Genomic DNA, 19238 nt, shown 5'->3' with positions numbered 1-19238 from the left:
GTGATTTGATTTAATATTGACTCATTTGAATAAATATTAGGTACACAAGATAGGTGTTCATTTTCCTCAAGAAAAAAAAAATACATAGGCTACATACAGAGAGCCCTATCAGCTGGTAGTATTATTTAAGGTTAAAAATAACTCAAATTAAATATAATGCGTTTTTTATTATAATAACAACTTTATTTAATGATATAAGTACAAATATAATAAATATGTAATATAGTACACATATTTAGCAAAATACTCTCTATAGCTCTTTTTCAAGCCAACTAACGTGCCTATATTATGGTCATTAAATGGCTTTCCTGAGGTAAATGTTATGTGACATAATTGTTCTCCAGCTGTTTTATTGACCCCTTTGTTTGTTAGATTGATTGATCGATATTATATATGAAGAATATAGGCTACATTTCAGTAAGCTGTACTGTTTCTTTCAACATTGTTCATTCGTGTTTATTTACTATTAGCTAGTAGAGATGATCGGGTCACGTGCCGCTAGGGATCTGTCGCGTCACAATTACTAATGCCAAAACGGTATTTATTGTTTGAATTTCGTAATAAAATTGACAGAATCTGAGAGCTGAGATTTTTTTTCATATCATAACTAACCTGCTCTGTCTAGTCTGTCGGTGTCCGTGTCCTCTTTGCTTCACGATTTTTCTATGCGTGAGAAAATGGATGTGTGGCGTGAGAGCGTGTGAAAAGTGTCAATTGCGTGAGTCTCACGGTGAATGCGTGAGAGTTGGCAGCTCTGTTATTATATTTTGGCTTAATTCTATTTGTTATTCAGATTTTACATCAAATATTACCTTTGAATTGGAACAACATAATGAGAAGTAATTGGGATGTTAATGCTACAGTAGAAGTTTTCTTGATAATCTTATCACGTTTACTGTCCCTAGATAGCAACTTCAGGTATATCACACATTTCAAACTGGTTTATTTTGTACTTTAAGTGGTAATTCGGCATTTTTGGGTTTATATGATAAACAGGTTTGAAAGTGCAAAGTTCCCTATGTTTTCCCTTTTTTCAAAATGGGCACCTTTAGCATCATTTTTCTCAAAAACTGCAAGGTTGTGTGTGGAGAACTTTTTCCTAAGGAGTCTCTATATATTTCTGATGTTAAATATAAAAAAAGTAGGTAGTGCCCCACTTGGTGGAACGAAACCCTATTTCTAGGCCTCTTTTAGGCTACCGACAGCGGCCTATAATTTAAAATAGCTGTTTTCTATCTGAATATATTTTAAAATGTAATTTATTCCTGTAATGCAATGCTGAATTTTCAGCATTATTACTCCAGTCTTCAGTGTCACATGATTATTCAGAAATCATTCTAGTATGCTGATTTGCTGCTCAAGAATCATTTCTGATTATTATCAATGTTGAAAACAGTTGTGCTGCTTCATATTTTTGTGGAAAACGTGATACATTTTTCAGAATTTGTATTATACTTTCTCATTTACTGTCAACATTCAACAAATACGCATTTATATAATTTAAACAAATCTTTGAATATCTAATAAACATTGCATTTCACAAACCGCGCAGACTTAGAATCCAGCAGAATCCAGCTGTCAGATATTCTGAAGTGTGCATTTGTAGCCTGCATGAACGTGTTTGTTTGTCAGTCCGTGTGAACAGGAGAGTTCAGTTTCACTAAACGCAAGATCGACAGACTTAAAATCCTTGATTTTAAACAGTTCAGTTCAGTTTTTACTGTAAGTAAAATTAGTGTTACCTTGTCTTTATTTGAAAAAAAAAAAATATATGATTCCAGGTGTGCACAATTTACCAGATTACTGAGTGCCCTGTTGGTTACAGTGTTTACTTCCTTTTTGTTCATATTTTTTCCAACAATTTTTTTTTATTTCTGGAAAAATACTGTAATACGATTACAGAATCAAGAAGTTGCCATCTAAAGTAAGACTGTTTAATTTAGAGATTTCTTTATTTTTTTATTAATTTTCAAATTATTTATTTCTAATTACTTAAATATGAATTAAAATATATAAAGTATGTGTATATTTATATATCGGCTTTAAAACGGCCATCAAAAAAACAATATTGGTTGACCACTAATGTAATAAAATCTAAAGTTTGTAAACCATAAAGATAACAGTTAAGCATATGTAATTCCACACAGCTTGATGTGAAAACATTTCATTTTAGTCTTACATGAATGCATTTCATTAATTACATGAACATCAAGATATTCATAACAGCCCTAAAAAAACACAATTTTTTTAATGCAAAATTTCACTTATATGAAACTTTTGGGGTGGAAAATGACACCAAGCTTTCATCCTGTAATGGGAAACACAATCTTTCTTTCTCTCTGCTTATTATGCTCAATCTTGACCATTTTGGTGAGATTCACCCGGTAGCGTTTCATTTAACACTGTCCTCAATGTGTCATTGAATCAGATCCTGCAATCAAGCAGCTCATTAAAGTCTCGAGAGTAAAAATAGCTCCTCACCTTTAAAAAACCTTTGTACAGCCATCGCACCAGGGCAGATGAGTTTATACAGCATTGCGTGACCTTCTGAACCTGTGCATGTGACCCATGTGATCATATCTCTCCCTCCTCCAGCTCTGATCAAATTCATCCGGCCTGTGTTTGTGTCGCGATCAGATCAGGACTCCAGACGGAAGACGGTGGAAGAGATCAAGAGAAGAGCTCATTCAGGAGGAGAGTGGCCTCAGGTATGACCACCAGGGTTTGTTTGATTAACTTTTTTACCCAAGTTACCTGCCATTCAGAACTTCTACTAGCCAAAAATAAAAAAATTCTTGCGCATTTAGAGTGCACGCTAAATGTTTTAGACACAAACCAACTAACAGCACGAAACCTCAGATCCATTGATAATACTTACTGATGCTTCTGGTGTTGATTTCCCTCCAAAATGATGTCACTTCCTGCAGGATGATGTCATTAAGTAAAAGTCTTTTGTTAAATGCATTTTACAAAAGACTAACATAATGATAGATTATCAAAAAAACAATTTAACACAAACATCCACTTAAATCATAGCAGTGAAATGATTTCAGATTTACTCCATGTTCCTTTCTCTGTGCTGCTTTGATGATGATTTATAATTGTAAACATGGGTTTAATGTTTTAAATTCATATGATTGGGACATTGTGGGTCTGCATTTCTTTTTAAATCATTTCCCTAAAATGCAATGAGTATGGAGAGTTGCCATGTCACATACTGTGATTTAGTGAAATAATGAATAATCGTGGACCGATCAGAAAATCTGCGTGTCTTCCAGATAATGATATTTCCAGAGGGGACGTGCACCAATAGATCCTGTCTGATCACATTCAAGCCAGGTGTGTATGTGCTCTTGCTCCCTAATTATCTTTTAAATTCACTCCTGTTTATTCATATTATCCATAATACTGTAAATATGTTACTATTCTGTAAATATGTCTATTCTTACTTTAACCTAACTGTGTCTTTATACTTATTTTTATTCTTTAATTGTATTGTTATGTGTCTTGTATTTTTGTGTGCACTGGAAGCTTCATTAACAAGAACAATTCTGGAACTGCAAAATGACTAATCAGTTTTCTAGGGTTTCTGTTATGTGTCTGTTCTGTGCTAATTTTATGCAAATGCAACCTTTTAGAGCATAACGATTGTGCAGTACAACATGATGTGCTGATGTTGTTTGTATGTGTGATTCAGGAGCGTTCATTCCAGCGGTTCCTGTACAGCCTGTAGTGATCCGCTACCCAAACCAGCTGGTGAGACGTTTGACTTTTTTCTTGATTCAATATCTGATATGATCATTTTTGAGTGGAAGCAAAAACATGCTGTTTTGGTCCATGTATCTGAAATGCAAATGAGTCCCTATCCAGAATAGCGCTGTGCCTTTAACTAACGAAACATCTGTTTGGTTTTGATTGTCATCTCTATCGCGGTCACGCTCATGTGACATTGCAGTTCTTCGTCATCATGAATGTTTATTATTTGCATGTGTTTTAAAGCCATATCTGTTTAAAATTCTGAGCGCACGCACACAGAAAGCTGGCTGTCAGGCGGCAGACTGTCAGTTCTCTTTTGCGTCTTTTTGCGCTTAAACTGTCAAATACACACAAAGTTCACATACACACAGTCAGTAATGTCTGTGAATGTAAACAGCAGGGAGAGAAAATCACATGTGCATATTAGATCTGTGTATTAAAATGAAAGCTGCGTACTATACTGAACCTACTGTTGAATATGTTGTTAAAATGAATCAACCAACAAAAGAAAAAGAAAAGATATTCACTCTTTATTTGAATAACTTTAGTTGCTTTAATAATAGTACGTGTCTTACTTGAATGCTGCTGTTAATGTTCTGGCGAGGAGATAAACATGGTGGACTGTGTACAGCTCATTTAGAGGAAGAGCTAAACTAATAGGGCTGTTCCAATGGGACGTCACATTGGAGCACATTCCTGAATGGCTCATTTTGAGACACTGTTTCAGATTTATGGGGAAAATAACAAAATGAGTGGATGGATTTTAACCACAATTGGGAGGTTGGTTGTGTACACACACTGCAGACACATAATTATGTTCAAAAGCAATATAAAAGTAATTTTGCATTAAAAGGTCCCCTTTAAAGGAGTTGCACGTCCACACACGTATGCCATTAAAGTAATAATTCATCCAGTTATGAAAACTGTCATCATGTGCTCACCCTCATGTAGTTTCAAACCTCTATGATTTTATTCTGTTTATTCAGTGTGTGGAGCTTCCTGTAAAGCATTTTTTTTTTTCTGTTGTGTTGAAGCTTTAGTAATAAAAAAAAGGCAATACTGAGTTTATAGACTTTTTTTCCTCCTCAGAATCTGACATTTCATCTCGCAATTCTGTTTTTGCCCAGATTTTTTGGACAACTGACTTGAAAGCAGAATTGTGAGATATAAACTCGGAATTGCAAGAATTAAAATTTAATTAAACATGGACAATGGTCCAAAATTTAAATCAGAATTGTGAGAAAAAGAATTGTGAGGGGAAAAAAGTCGCAATTACCTTTTATTTTATTCCACAGTGGAAACAAGCTTTCATAAGGTTAGGTTTCCACTACAGAGCTGTATTTTGATGGATTAATGTTTTTCTTCCCCATGACAGGACACCATTACCTGGACGTGGCAGGGGCCTGGAGCGTAAGTGCCATATATCATACCAGAGGTTTTTATTGAACTTGCCTGCCTGTGTTATCAGCCTTCGTAGTTGTAGTACTGTATGAAAATGAGTGGTCAAACTGGATCTGTACTACCAGGACCAACACCAGACAAAAATGCAGAACTCTAGAAAAAAACATTGTTATAAAGAAGAGAAATTAATAAAATGTTAAACATCAAGAAGCGTAATTTAGTGTAACCTTGTTATTTTGCAGATTTAAGATCCTGTGGTTGACTCTGTGTCAGTTTCACAACGAGTTTCAGATTGAGGTGAGTCTATCTATCTATCTATCTATCTATATATATATATACACATATATATACACATATATACATACATACATACATACATACATACATACATATATACATATATACATATATATATATATATATATATATATATATATATATATATATATATATATATATATATATACACGCACACACACACACACACACACACACACACACACATACACACACACACACACACACTCACACACAGAAATATCAACTGATTTGATAACTCTGAGTACTTGTCATTTTGTATTACCTTTTTCTAAACTATAGCAAATAAACTGATAATGTGATCAATGTTGAAGGTGTCTGAATAAATTTTCGTTTATCCATCCATCTATCTTGAAGTCACAGTTCAGTACGACTTCAGTACAGAAAACTAAACTACAGAAAACAGTACAGAAAACTTTTCTTTCTTTTTTTTTGTTAAACTGATGGCTTTGTCTTCCTTATTGATTATTCAATTGAGAGTCCTGCAAATTCTCCAGACTCATTCTTTTCATGAAGAAGCCATGAATGTGGTAAAGTGGCTTTAATTATGAGTGGTGTAGACGGACGAGGTGATGCATGTAAATTCTTCCACTGTCATTATGGGAGTGAAGCGACCTCGTTTTCCTGCTTGAATCATGCTGGAAGTGAAGCCTGGACTTGCACAGATGTGTCTCCAGGAAACTGCTGACTGGTTTTCTATTTCTTTCTCTCAGTATCTGCCCATATACTCGCCCTCAGAGGAGGAGAAGAATAATCCAGCGCTCTTCGCTCACAATGTGCGCCGCTTGATGGCAAAGTAAGATCTGAGCTCTCCTCGTTGTCGATCTGTGTCTGGATTGTCTGTCAACTTGTCGGGGGAGTTTTTTATCGCAAGATATTTTTTTGTGTATAAACATAAATGCTTGGAAATTAAAGTTAGATAACCTGTTGTAGCCTGTTAAATTATGTGATCTGTCCACAAGTCTATGCAAATATATATATATATATTTTTTCTCATTTAGTTGTAAACAGGCCTTCATGGAAGAATCTCACCATTTCATGTATAGTATAAAGAATATAAACCCTTTTTAGGACCATTGTTACTTATCTTAAGATCTCTGTAAATCAATTAAAGTATTTAGTCATGATTAATCTCATAGTATTTTTAGTAGTTTACTCATTACTGCATTCAATTTAATTTAATTATTTAGAAAGCTAAATAATAAGTCCAAATCAAATAAATTCATGCATTAATGGTGTTAAAAGAAATGTCCTTAATGGTATTTAAATAATCATATACAGTTTGTTACATAATTTAAATAATTATTACATTATTTTAATATAACAATTATGGACATGCCTCTAATTGTCATGATGTACTGCAGGAAAAAAACAAAGATTTATTATTAAAAGCTTAAGTATTTATGTATGATGGTGGTAATACCTTAATTTATACTGCTTAAATAAAAACCTTTGTTCTGCAGATACAGTAATGAGATTCAATATTGTGAAAACTGCAGATTACATAACTCAAGTCTATGAGATGAGAGGGTACAATGTGTTTAACTGTAACATAAACAAAGTAACAAAAAACAGTAATAGTCCTAGAACAATAAAAAACGAAAAAAAATTAATATAGAAGATGTTTTACATGGACAAGAAATGTGACAGCACGTTTATGACGTGAGATTCACCCTTCTTTTGTGGTTTCTACTATATCTGTAAAACAGATCTGAAGAGCATAATTTGTTCCTGAATGAACTGATAGCGGGTGTCTAACACTGATGTGTGTGTGTGAAGGGCCCTGCAGGTCCCTGTGACAGACTACTCGTTTGAAGACTGTCAGTTAGCCATGGCTGAGGGTCAGATCAAGCTGCCCGTGGACACGTGTCTGCTGGAGTTTGCTAAACTGGTCCGGAGTCTGGGGTGAGGCTCATTACAGCACTGGACACAAACAAACTATTTATTAAAAGTTTATGAAATATACTTTTATGAAATATACCTATGAAATCTGTTTGAATTTATCTCAAATTTTGTTTTGTTTTTTTCTGAGTAAATTCTGTTTTAATGGTTAAATGAAATTTTTGTAATCAATTTTCGTTTAATCAAAAAGCATGTCTAATTAATTCAAATCATAAAACTGATTATTAAAAGGCCCTAATGAAATCCATTTTATTTATTTTAATTAATTTTTTTTTAAAATATTTTTCTGGATTTTGTTTCAATAGTTTAAATAAATTGTAATCATCAAAAACAATCTAATCAATTCAATTTATAAAACTTAATTGAAGCATTTATTTATTTTATTTATTTATTTATTTTACAGTAAAAGGCCGGTTTAAAAGGTTTATGTTCAATGTTCAATGTTCAATTTATTTATAAAGCACATAATAATACAACAGAAGTTGACCACAGTGCTGTACAAAGGGTAAGATAACATTCATAAAAACACATTTAAATTCTAAACATTGCCATAGACAACCTCATAATCTAAGCGGCATTAATAATAACCTATTACACCACTAGCACAGCACTCATGAATGATCAAATGCCAAAGTGAAAAAGTAAGCTTTTAAATGTCGTTTAAACTCTGTAAGAGAGGAACAGTCTCTGATATAAGGAGGTAAACTATTCCACAGCTTGGGAGCAGCGGCTGCAAAAGAGCGATCTCCTCTCATTTTCCTATACGTCCGCGGGACTACCAAGAGGTTTAATGACTCGGAGCACTACCATGTAGGGCCTTAAAAACAAATAAAAGTATCTTAAAATTAATTCTGTAGAAAACCGGCAACCAATGTAGTTCTCTTAATACAAGGGTAATATGCTCATTTTTCCGAGTGCCTGTCAGTAACCTTGCGGCCGCATTTTGGACTAGTTGCAGTCTGTTTAAGCTTTTATGTTGAATACCATAATACAATGCATTACCATAGTCCAATCTTGAGAAAATAAATGCATAAACTATCTTTTCCAGGTCCTTCCGTGTTACAAAGGACTTAATTTTAGCGATTAATCTTAACTGGAAAAAAATAATTTTGACTACTTGATTTATGTGTTTATCAAATTTCAGTGCACTATCGCAGATTATACCTAAGTTTTTTACTTGATGTCTCAGATAAGGGAATAGTGTGCCCAATTTAATTTTAGATGTATCAGCGGACTCTGAGGGCCCAAATAAAATCATTTCAGTTTTTGATTCATTTAGACACAAAAAATTTGCAGACATCCACCTTTTTATCTCCCCAAGACACTCTGCCAGCCTTTCAACAGCAGCAGGGACAGTTTGTTTTAAGGGTAGATACAACTGAGTATCATCTGCGTAGCAGTGAAAAGAGACATCATATTTACTCATGATCTGACCTAAAGGAAGCATATAGAGAGAAAAAAAGACTGGTGCTAAAATAGATCCTTGTGGAATACCGCATGATAAAGGCGCTGAGCTCGATGTACATTCTCCCATTTGCACTGAAAAACATCTATTTTGGAAGTAGGACTTAATCCAATCTAAGACAATACCTCGAATACCTACATAGTTTTCTAAACGTGAAATTAAAATATTGTGGTCAATTGTGTCAAACGCTGCTGTAAGATCTAATAGTAGAAGTAAGGTCACGTCCCCAGTGTCTGTGGCCATAAAAACGTTGTTAAATACTTTTAATAATGCAGATTCTGTACTATGTTGTTTTTTGAACCCCGACTGAAAAACTTCACCGATAGTATTGTCAGTAAGGAAAGACTCAAGTTGGATAGAGATTGTTTTCTCCAGGATCTTAGCTAGATAGGGAAGCTTTGAGATTGGTCTATAATTGCACAGTACACTCTTATCTAAGTTTGTATTTTTCAGCAACGGATGCACTATAGCATGTTTACAATAAGTTAATTTTTTTGGATTTATGATTTAATACAAATTTATTATCAAATCACTGGTTATGAAATAAAACCATTAACAATTTAATTAATCTTTTTCAATGTAATCAAATGAAAATGTAACAATTCCTCGTATTTTGGCAAAGTGCTGCACAACAGAAATTTACTGTTAAAATGAAAACATGGAAGAAAAATTGTGATATTCCTTAAAAATAAAGTTTTAAAAAATGTTATTAATATTAATTTTACTGTACAGTAGAAATATATTTCTGTCACAATTTCTTTTTATTTTGTTGGGTTGTCATGAAGAGCTTTGAGTTTGTGTATCTGATGATAGTCTTCTCAAATGAAATGGTAAAATGCTGGTGAAGCGACTGAGAGCAGCTCTGGAGAAGACGTTTATGTCCTCGTATAGTGAGACGTAGTCCAAACTGAGACGTGCTGAACATGCAGACTTCCGATTTCAAAGCAGTCTTTTTCACTTTAATATTCACACAGGCACTACTCCATATTAGACAGAATAATTGTACAACCCCTACTTTTGATTTATTAGTCCAAATTCTGTCACATTCCACGTCATACTGTAAATTCCATTTTTGTGACTGGATTCTGCGATTCTGTTTACGATTACTGTGTGTGAATCCTGTGATGATGACCGGTGCGGATAAGGTTTTTTCCCCCATCTGTGTGCTGATAGTGTGTAAATGTTTAATCTCAGGTTGAAGCGTGTGAACTCAGAGAAGCTCCTGCAGGATTATGGGAACAGGGCTCATAAACTCCAGGGCGAGAGACTGAGTCTTGAAGATTTCGCCGAGTTCCTTGACCTGCCCGTGTCAGACGTACTCAGAGACATGTTTGCTCTCTTTGACGAGGTAAATTGTTATTTGGCTTTTAAACATATCCTGTATGGCACTTTCTAAATCGAATCAGCTTCTCTTCACAAAATGACTTGAAAGCACAACAACTGAACTAAACTAATAGAAAAACCGAAAACTTAAATGTGGAGTGCATTTGTTATATTAAACAGAACTTAAAGAATTAATGGCTTGTATGTTTGAGACATTAATGTTTCTGTAAAAAAAGACTAAATACTACTAATAATAATACTAATACTGTAAGAAAACAAATTCTGTCTTGAAATTTTGACAAATTCAGGGATTGCTGCTTGCGCATTGGTGCTTGGTCTCAAAGGCTTAGTTTAATGTGAAAAGCTAATTAACAATTCCAGTTGAATTCTGTTTGGAAAAAAATAAGACAGTCACTTTCTCACTCTTTTTGCGTGTGTATGAAAGAAAGAAACCAAGAGATAGCGCTTTCAGCCAAGAGATGGTAAGAAACGAGCTGAGAATGTGGCGAGTCCATTGATATCAATTGGAATAGTGCACTGTAAAGACGAACTTTCTGCGGTCCTATTCGCTGTATTCTCATTTTATTTGAATATTGAATGGCTCTTTATAGTGTAAAACAGTTGTAATACACGACGCACAGTGGAAATATATCTGCCCTTAACGTATTTAACGTAACTCAATCACTGACAAGTGAAATATATTAAACAACAGACATTTACAGTAGTTGCCTAGCGTGACATGTATTTGCATATGTTCCCTCCATCTTTTCATACATTAGCTGTTTCTCATGTTCAATTCAATAAAATAGGTCTGTCTTTTCTCTCTCCCCGAGTAGCATGAAGACAACTCAGTGGATGTCCGAGAGTTTGTGATCGCGTTCTCTGTGGTGTGTCGGCCTGCAAAAACACTAGAGACCATCAGGTTGGCCTTCAAGGTGTGTGATTTCTCTTAAAAACTAATAGGTTATGCCAAGTTTTATGGAGTAATTGATCACTGCAGGGATGATGCTCAGCTCTGAGATGAGATGTATGCATTGCTTTCAGATGTTCGAGGCAGAAGAGGACGGCGCGATCACAGAGAACGAGCTGATGTGTGTGTTGAGGACGGCGCTGGGCGTTGGAAAACTCAAAGTCAGCCGACTGTTCAGAGCCATCGATGACGAGGACACTGGAAAAATCACTTTCGGTAAGAGAACCATTCATTCCTGTATGAAAGTCTCAGTTTGCATTCTTTATTCTTGTATCTTGTTGTGAATGATTCATTAGTGACGTTATTGCTATGACTTGACACTTCTAGTTACCGCGTCAGTTTAGATCTGCATGATTAATTCACCCTTCACCAGGAGACTCATTGGCAGGCGATCTGACAACGTCACTGTCCTCTTTACTCCGCAGTGTATTTTTCACTGTGTGAGAACATGATGTGTGGCGTGAGAGAGCCATGGCTTGTCAATGTAGCAACAGTAACTAAGGGGGGTGGCGGGTCTTTGCGAAGAGTCAATTGAAATAAAACCAAAAATGTAATTATTTTGACAAAATGCTAATTTTTAACATTAAAATATTACAATATTAATATTTATTTAATTTTTATCAGTCACTTTTGTAGTTGTGCGACCCTACAGTGACTTAATGTTCATGTATTAGAGCTGAGTGTAGTAGTAACTCCTGCCTGTAGTCTGTCAGGAGGGCTCGTGTCATTTGGTGATGAATAACATTAACATCTTTAAAGTCGGATTGTTTTTTTGGTATAATTTCCACAAGGTGTGCTTAACAGAAACATTTGAACCGTATGTTGTGTAGAAACATGTTCGTTTCCCACTCTGACTCTGGTTGTTCCTCTGACGCCACCTGGTGGCAGAGAGCTTTAGGGAGTTTGCGGAGGAGCATCCCGAGTTCGCTGAGGAGTTCCTCTACTCGGACAATGCGGGATTCGGCAGCAGCTCCCCTCCTCACGCCAACGGCTTCTGCGCTGATTTCAGCCCGAGGGACCACCACGCTCCTCAGAAGAAACTCGACTGAGCCCATCTTACACATCCCCGAGGGGACGAGGGCGAGGGCGGAGCAGCATTGCAAAGTTTACCACCTGGTATCCGTGACATTTGATTGGTTACTTCACGCTTGCCGGTTTTCTCTTCCCCTCAGCATCATTTCTGTCATTTGAGATCGGGAACTTTTCTTATTATGATTATTTTAAGAGCAAATTGAAGGGATTTTTCTTTCTTTCTCTTTTTTTTTTTTTTTTGTAAAACAACTACTTGAAAGCCAAGCACTTATTTCATTCTCATTGGGTGATCTATTTGTGCGAGTGATACTTGACCGACTGTGCATGTTTTTTTTAAACACGGGAGAAAAAGGACGCAAGCGAATAAAGACCCAGTCAGTAACGGATCGAAACGGTTTTCTCGGTTGGCTTGCGCTCTCTTTTTCAGTCCCTCAACCGTCCACATCTTTTGTTTTCTGTTTCATGACTGTAGATGCCTTTATGAATTCATAAGTATTTGCATGGGCTTGATGCTTGATAGCAGTATTACTCAGTGTTTGACTAAAATGATCGTTGAGCGCCAGTGACGGATATCTGAGCTCTGTCTCCTCCTGCTGGAAGTTTATGAGGATCAGATTTGAGGTGCAAAATACGATCGATTAAGTGCTGGTCTGAATCAAAATGAGTCAGTTTTTATTCCTTAATATTTCGTCCCTTAGCTCAGGGGTGCGGGAAAGTGGCTATCTGTTTGTTTTTGGTGTGTGTGTTCTTTTCATTCATCTTTTTGTACAGTAAGTTGCACTGTACTTTTGTAAATTCTGGACATCCAATTACCAATTTAATCCATGAGCAAGTCTCAGTCAGCTGTTTCAGCTTGGGTTTTTGGGGGTCATTTTTACGTTTTATTATGATTTACTTCAGGTATTGAAAAAAACATCACATTTTACATTTATATGGACCAAATACAGAAAAATAACTGTGGTGTAGTTAGAGAATCATGAATCTGAAAAATGTTATTCATAATATATAGTATATATATAATGGAGTGTTTACCTTTTTGATAGACAACATATTCCTGTATTTTTCTATTTTTCACTCGTAGGCAAGTGAAAAATTGACATCATGTCCAACAATTCGACCAAGAAAAGTGTCTCTTTCTAATGTTTATGAGTAGAGTTTCTCTCTTAATGTTTATCTGCATCTTGCATCAAGTAAAGTCTTCCTTCATTTCTTCACACAAACAATCAGAGTCCAACATTGAATCCCTAATGAATGATGTTTTGTGGTAAATGGACAGTTCGTTCCCAAAAATGGTGCCTGTGATTGTTTGAAAACATCGACCTAATTGAATTTTTGTTTTTGTTGTTTTCTTTTTCTTTTTGAACCACGTGATGAGGCCGAAGTGAAGTGATATGCAGTCATTTTCTTACATTTTGGTCTTGAAATTTAATTTACCACAAAGATTTCAAAAGTTTATTTTGCTAAAAGATACTGTTATTATTCATAACTTTTTATACGATTTTTTTAACGATTGATTAGCTAATGTGAAGGATACAGATTTGACTTCTTGATGAGTATCAGTTCAGTCTTTAGTCGCGGTCCACAGCGTTTCGTGAGCATGTATCTGCATTTATTACAAGATCCCGGTCCTGGATCTGTTTGATTCACACTTTAGTTTTCTAGTGAAATCTTCACTGGTAGTTCTCAACTAGACTTAACACCACGGCAAAGCAATATTTTATTGATGTCACCACCTTTTTTTAAAAAAAAATACACACTTCTGATATGTATTTTGAATATTCCGAGTGCGGGGCATTTTGTGAATTTTGCTATACATAAAGAATTTCTTCTCACTGCCATGAAAGATCTGTGATCTAAAGTGTTATTTTCAGATTGACCTGGTTTAACTAGATTAGCTCCTTTGTACATACATTTGTGATGTTTTCCTTGGTGATGGCTTTATGTATGTAATTATTGCTGTTCCAGATTCTTTTTGTCCTATACACATTTCATATTGTTGGCCTTGAACTTCAATGTAATTTTAAAGAGGAAAAGAGAATGTATTGACAATCCATCACAATCAACAGTCAAAAGCGCATCGTACTTCAGTATTGGCGAGTGAAGGATCTCGACCCTGATGTACAGTCTCGTGCACATGATGGTTCGATTCTCCGGCTCCGTCCAGTTCTCATGGATTTTCCCCCATGTTTTCCAAATTTTGATGTACATTTATTTGTGCTGGCACTTTAGATTTTGTAAGCCTTCTTTTCATGAGTTCTCTGACAAATGTGACAGTATGCTGGTGTGCATGTTCAGGTGATTGGTTATGATGTTACAGTGGCTTTGTATCAATATGTACCCGTACAGACCACAGATGAAACCGGATTGAGTAGAAAGGGATTGCGGGTTCGCTCTGGATCTGATGGACATTAAACTAGTTTCCCTCTGATGGGAATCCTTGTTTTTCTGTGTGTGTAGAGGTGAATCTCATGAATCCTTTCAAGAACATGTTCATCTTCACCCTAAAAACCTTCAGTGAAGATCAAGCCTATTTGTATAAGGACAATTAAGGTGTTTTTTGTTTTTTTTTGCATTGTGACATTTTCATGACACTCATTAGCATAATCCATCTAAATTAATTTCTGTTAAGAAATGTAAGTGTTTTACAATTTAAATAAATAATATATCATGGTTATTGCCTTTGATTTATGCTGATTTTAATTCAAATTCAATATTTTTTTTTATAACTTAAAACTAATGAGAATAACAAAGCAAAATCGTCAAACGGCTGGAGGGGGAATGTGAAGCATATTTTTATAGGTTGTTTTTTTTGTTCATTGTGACATTTTCATGACAATTAAACATTTAATGCATGACTAATGAGAATAACAAAGCAAAACAATCAAATGGCTGGAGGAAGATGTGCTTTAATTGTCATGAAAAGTCACAATTCAAAAATATCTTAGTTTCTTTAATATTCAAATGTTTTCTCTTGAGATTCATCCGTAGGCATTGTAATATTAATATAATTATTTGCTGAAATGGCCAGAATATTATTAAATTAAATCATATGTAACAATCAGAAATGTTGGTTTGTTGGCTTCAGACCAGAGCAGACCCCAGTCTCCTTTCTCACCATTGCAGAAGCAGTGATTTAATATGGATTCTTTTTTTTTTTTTCTTCTTTTTTTTTTCAGCAGTTTTCTATATGAAATGGGACCCAGCATCTCTGGCGTGTAACTTTATTTTTTAAGCGTATGGTTTATTTGAAATACCTCACAGGAAGACCTGCTCTTCTCTGTGTTTGTAAAGGGTTCTGTATTTATGTCTCTTCTGCCCGTGACGGTGTGTCCTTCACCGAGCTGAAGAAGAAAGACCGATCTCCTTCAGGTCATGTGTCTTTCTGATGGCTCTTCTGACACTCGTCCGGCTGACGTAGATGTTTTAGGTCTGTTTTCTATTTTGCCCTGACTTTTATTTTGTAATGTATCAAAAGAGTCATTTTTACAAGATACCTGGGCTTGTCTGTTTTGACTGCAATGAAATGACTTGTCATTCTGACTCTTTAATAAAAAGGGACACTTGGCTACTTTCTCTCTGATTGTGTTTTCTTCAATAACGCTGTCGCCCTCTAGAGGAGAGGAAACATGAGCGGTGAGTTCAGACCAGATGGTGAGATGAGGATGTTTCCACATGGAAGGCTTGGGTTCAGATTGTCATATAAAAATAATATATGATGAATTGATTTGAAGTTTATCTATATATTATGTGTAATATAATTAAATATATATAGCCTATATATATATATATATATATATATATATATATATATATATATATATATATATATATATATATATATAAAATAACAAAAAGCTTACTAACATGTCATTACTAGTTACCTTGTATATTATAGTTATTCCTTCTGAAGTATTTGATAATACTTGAGTCATTACTAGTAGATTACCATGATGTTCACTTTAGAATGAATTATACATTATGCATTATTCACATTAATTATGAGCCTGTAGTTCTTAGTAGTCCTCTGGCAGGTGTGAAAAAAGTAGTAATTGAATATTGAATTGAATAAGGGAACTTCCGCATTCAACTGAGTGCTATTAGTTACAATTTAATGAATACTGCTCCCAATAAGTGACAAAATAACGCCAACATTTTCCTATTTACATGTTGTGATTTGTATAGTCACAGCGTGTACGAATAACAAGGTCAGATGAGACACAGCCATCTTCTAACCGTATACATACTGGGAACTATATTCTCAGAAGGCGAAGCACTACTACTTATGTAGAGTGATTTACTCCAACTCCGAGAGAACTTCCGCATTCAACTGAGTGCTATTAGTTACAAATTAATTAATCAAGAGTTTATTGTTGGTTAATAGTAGTTACTAGAATGATAATATTGCATTACTCATTTGTTCCTGTGTAGTTATTCATTAATGATGGAACAGTATTCTAAAGTGTTACCCTATATGCCATGAAGAATTAAAGGAACACACCGACTTTTTGGGACTTTAGCTTATTCACCGTATCCCCCAGTTAGATAAGACCATATATACCCTTCTCATCTCCGTGCGTGCCGTAACTCTGTCTGACGCACCCACCGCTAGCTTAGCTTAGCACAAAGACTGGAGGTAAATGGCTCCAGCTAGCATACTGCTCCCAATAAGTGACAAAATAATGCCAACATTTTCCTATTTACATGTTGTGATTTGTATAGTCACAGCATGTACAAATAACAAGGTCAGATGAGACACAGCCATCTTCTAACCGTATACATACTGGGAACTATATTCTCAGAAGGTGAAGCACTGCTACTTCTGCGGAGTGATTTACTCCAATTCTGAGCGAACTCTGCTCCTCACCACCGGGCTTCTCAGCTGCTGCGAACAAATCACTCCGCCCAAGTAGCAGCACTTCTATACCAGTATGTATACGGTTAGAAGATGGCCGTGTCTCATGTGACTTTGTTATTGTCCACTGCTCTTCTGATTCTCTCATATATGCAAGAGTGGCTCTGATGAATAGTAAAAGAACACTGATTGACAAGTTTTTCCTCTGCATTCTTATTCTCACAGAAGTGGTTTTCATCAAATGATGATGAAATGCTCTTTTAATTGGAGCCAGCCAGGTGTGCAGCGGAAACGAGCTCCATGGAGGATTGTTTAAAACCAGTGAGTCTTGATGACTGTCAGCCTGTGGAATCTCCACATTGTCCATCTCTATGATGGCGTAACGTCTGTGAGAAAGATGTCTGGACCATGACTGTCCTTTCTCATAACCTCCCTCATGTCATATAGGATTCATATAACATAAGTTCATTGCTTTGTTATGCCAAATTCTTTTTTCTTTCTTCTTTTTCTTCACCATCATTAAGAAACAGAGCGGTGTACGACTCCATCAGCATTATTAGATGTGAAATCTCAAAATCCACATGAAACCTTCAATCTGTTTTATCATGTTAGCAGGTGGTGTGTGCCAAAATGATTATCTGAGAGGTGTTGATTATTGAATTAGCCCTGTCAGCCACTAATGATAATGATATTTGTTCAAAGGCCATGCTGGGATTACTGTGCCGTTTGCTATACACCAAATTATTTTCATGTCATTGCTGTTACAGTTTACAAAATATAATCTGTTTTATACAGGTGCTGAGGGATATACTGTATATTGAGGAGATCGGGGCTAGTTTTCACAATTTTTTTTTAATTATTATTATTTATTTATTCAAAAAAAAAAAAAAAAACATTTCTGTAATTTCAATGAAGAAAGTCATTGTCCAGCTTAAGTAGATTTTTGATTGATTAATTTCCGTTGTAAAAATCATTAATTTAGGGGCCGCTTACATAACACCGGTTTCAACTGAAAACAGAAAACTTTTATTGCGTCCTTGTTGTTCATTTACACAACAACAGCGTTTTGGTGGCCTGAGAATGCAAACTTTGAAATAGGTTTATAGAAAACGATACCATTATCATCTCCGAGTAAACTTCAAAAATGTGAATCTGTGAAAACAGTGACGGCATGCACATGCGTATTACGTGTTTAGTCTATAGGCACGGTCATTTTAATGCATATGTGCGTAGGCGTGTTGTCTTTCTTGACAAAGTGACATCACAAAATGAATTGTCTGGCCTGCATAATACAGCGTTCTTAGTTGTTTCCGTGGATCCGTGTGAACGGGAATCCTTTTGATAACGTTTTCATCTGTACAGAGGAAGAAACTTTTGTAATGAAAAAGAAAAAATTTTGTCGTGTCGATGAGGCCTTCTCAGGGGATGGTCTTGTTGACAGTCTCTGCTGACACTTCAGGGATGCATTGTGGTCGTGTCTAGGCACAGGTCCTTCATCTGTGGCCCGTTCTTCGTAAGCCGCTAACTCAGCTGGATTTGATTGTTGACGATTTGGCATGATCTTGGATTGTTTGGTTCTTCGACACTCATCCTGGACTTGCTGTCATAGCAACATGTGCGCAAGCTTAAACCTGCTCGGGAGCAGGCTTATTTCATGTTAACAGGATTAGACTGCGGCTTCATAAGCGGAGCTGATACGGGAAGTTTCTGAGATATATATTTTTTCTCGTGACTCGTGAGATTGTCGTTTACATTATTAATTTGTTGGAAACACACATTTATTTTTTCAACTTGTCGGAGTCGGGCTTTAACTACAGCACAAACTGTTTGCATTGCCCTAAGATTGTTTGCGAGTGGCTCTTTCCTTTACACTATTGGAGATGCGGATACACTTGATGGAAAGTGCTGTCTGTCGTGTCATTCTGAGTTTACCTGGCGCTTTTAGGTTTAAAAAACAGTTTTAGTTTTTTTTGTGGCATTTCCAAGCCACTTAAGACCCAGTGTTGTAAAGCAGTTTTTTAAAAAAAATTTAGGTTATCAAAATTTTTTATGAAGATCATGCAATCATGATCATGCCGATTACAGTATATGTCACTCATGCTTCACTGATGTGATTGGTACCATAGACTATAGGCTAGACCATAGACTGCCATCAAGGCCTCAATGAAGGGGATTATGTGAACAGAAAGGGGGTTCACAATGTAAATGTGCAGCCCAGT

General features: G+C 35.6%; 1 protein-coding gene across 2 annotated transcripts in view; it reads left to right on the top strand.

Annotated features, from left to right (window-relative positions):
* Positions 1-15735, top strand: part of LOC311066703 (lysophosphatidylcholine acyltransferase 1) — a 52379-nt gene extending 36644 nt beyond the window's left edge. For both annotated transcript variants that reach the window (XM_084088012.1, XM_084088013.1), the window contains exons 4-14: positions 2596-2708; positions 3279-3339; positions 3698-3756; positions 5132-5166; positions 5400-5454; positions 6189-6271; positions 7255-7380; positions 10037-10190; positions 11002-11100; positions 11210-11351; positions 12024-15735. In XM_084088012.1, the coding sequence (XP_083944138.1) occupies positions 2596-2708; positions 3279-3339; positions 3698-3756; positions 5132-5166; positions 5400-5454; positions 6189-6271; positions 7255-7380; positions 10037-10190; positions 11002-11100; positions 11210-11351; positions 12024-12184 (1088 nt within the window). In that variant the 3' untranslated portion in view covers positions 12185-15735. The remainder of the gene's footprint in view (positions 1-2595; positions 2709-3278; positions 3340-3697; positions 3757-5131; positions 5167-5399; positions 5455-6188; positions 6272-7254; positions 7381-10036; positions 10191-11001; positions 11101-11209; positions 11352-12023) is intronic.
* The last annotated feature ends 3503 nt before the right edge of the window (positions 15736-19238 follow it).

This window comes from Abramis brama (genome assembly GCF_963993115.1).
Source record: "Abramis brama genome assembly, chromosome: 17".
Classification (NCBI taxonomy): Eukaryota; Metazoa; Chordata; class Actinopteri; order Cypriniformes; family Leuciscidae; genus Abramis; species Abramis brama.
This window is presented reverse-complemented; position numbering and strand designations above follow the sequence as displayed.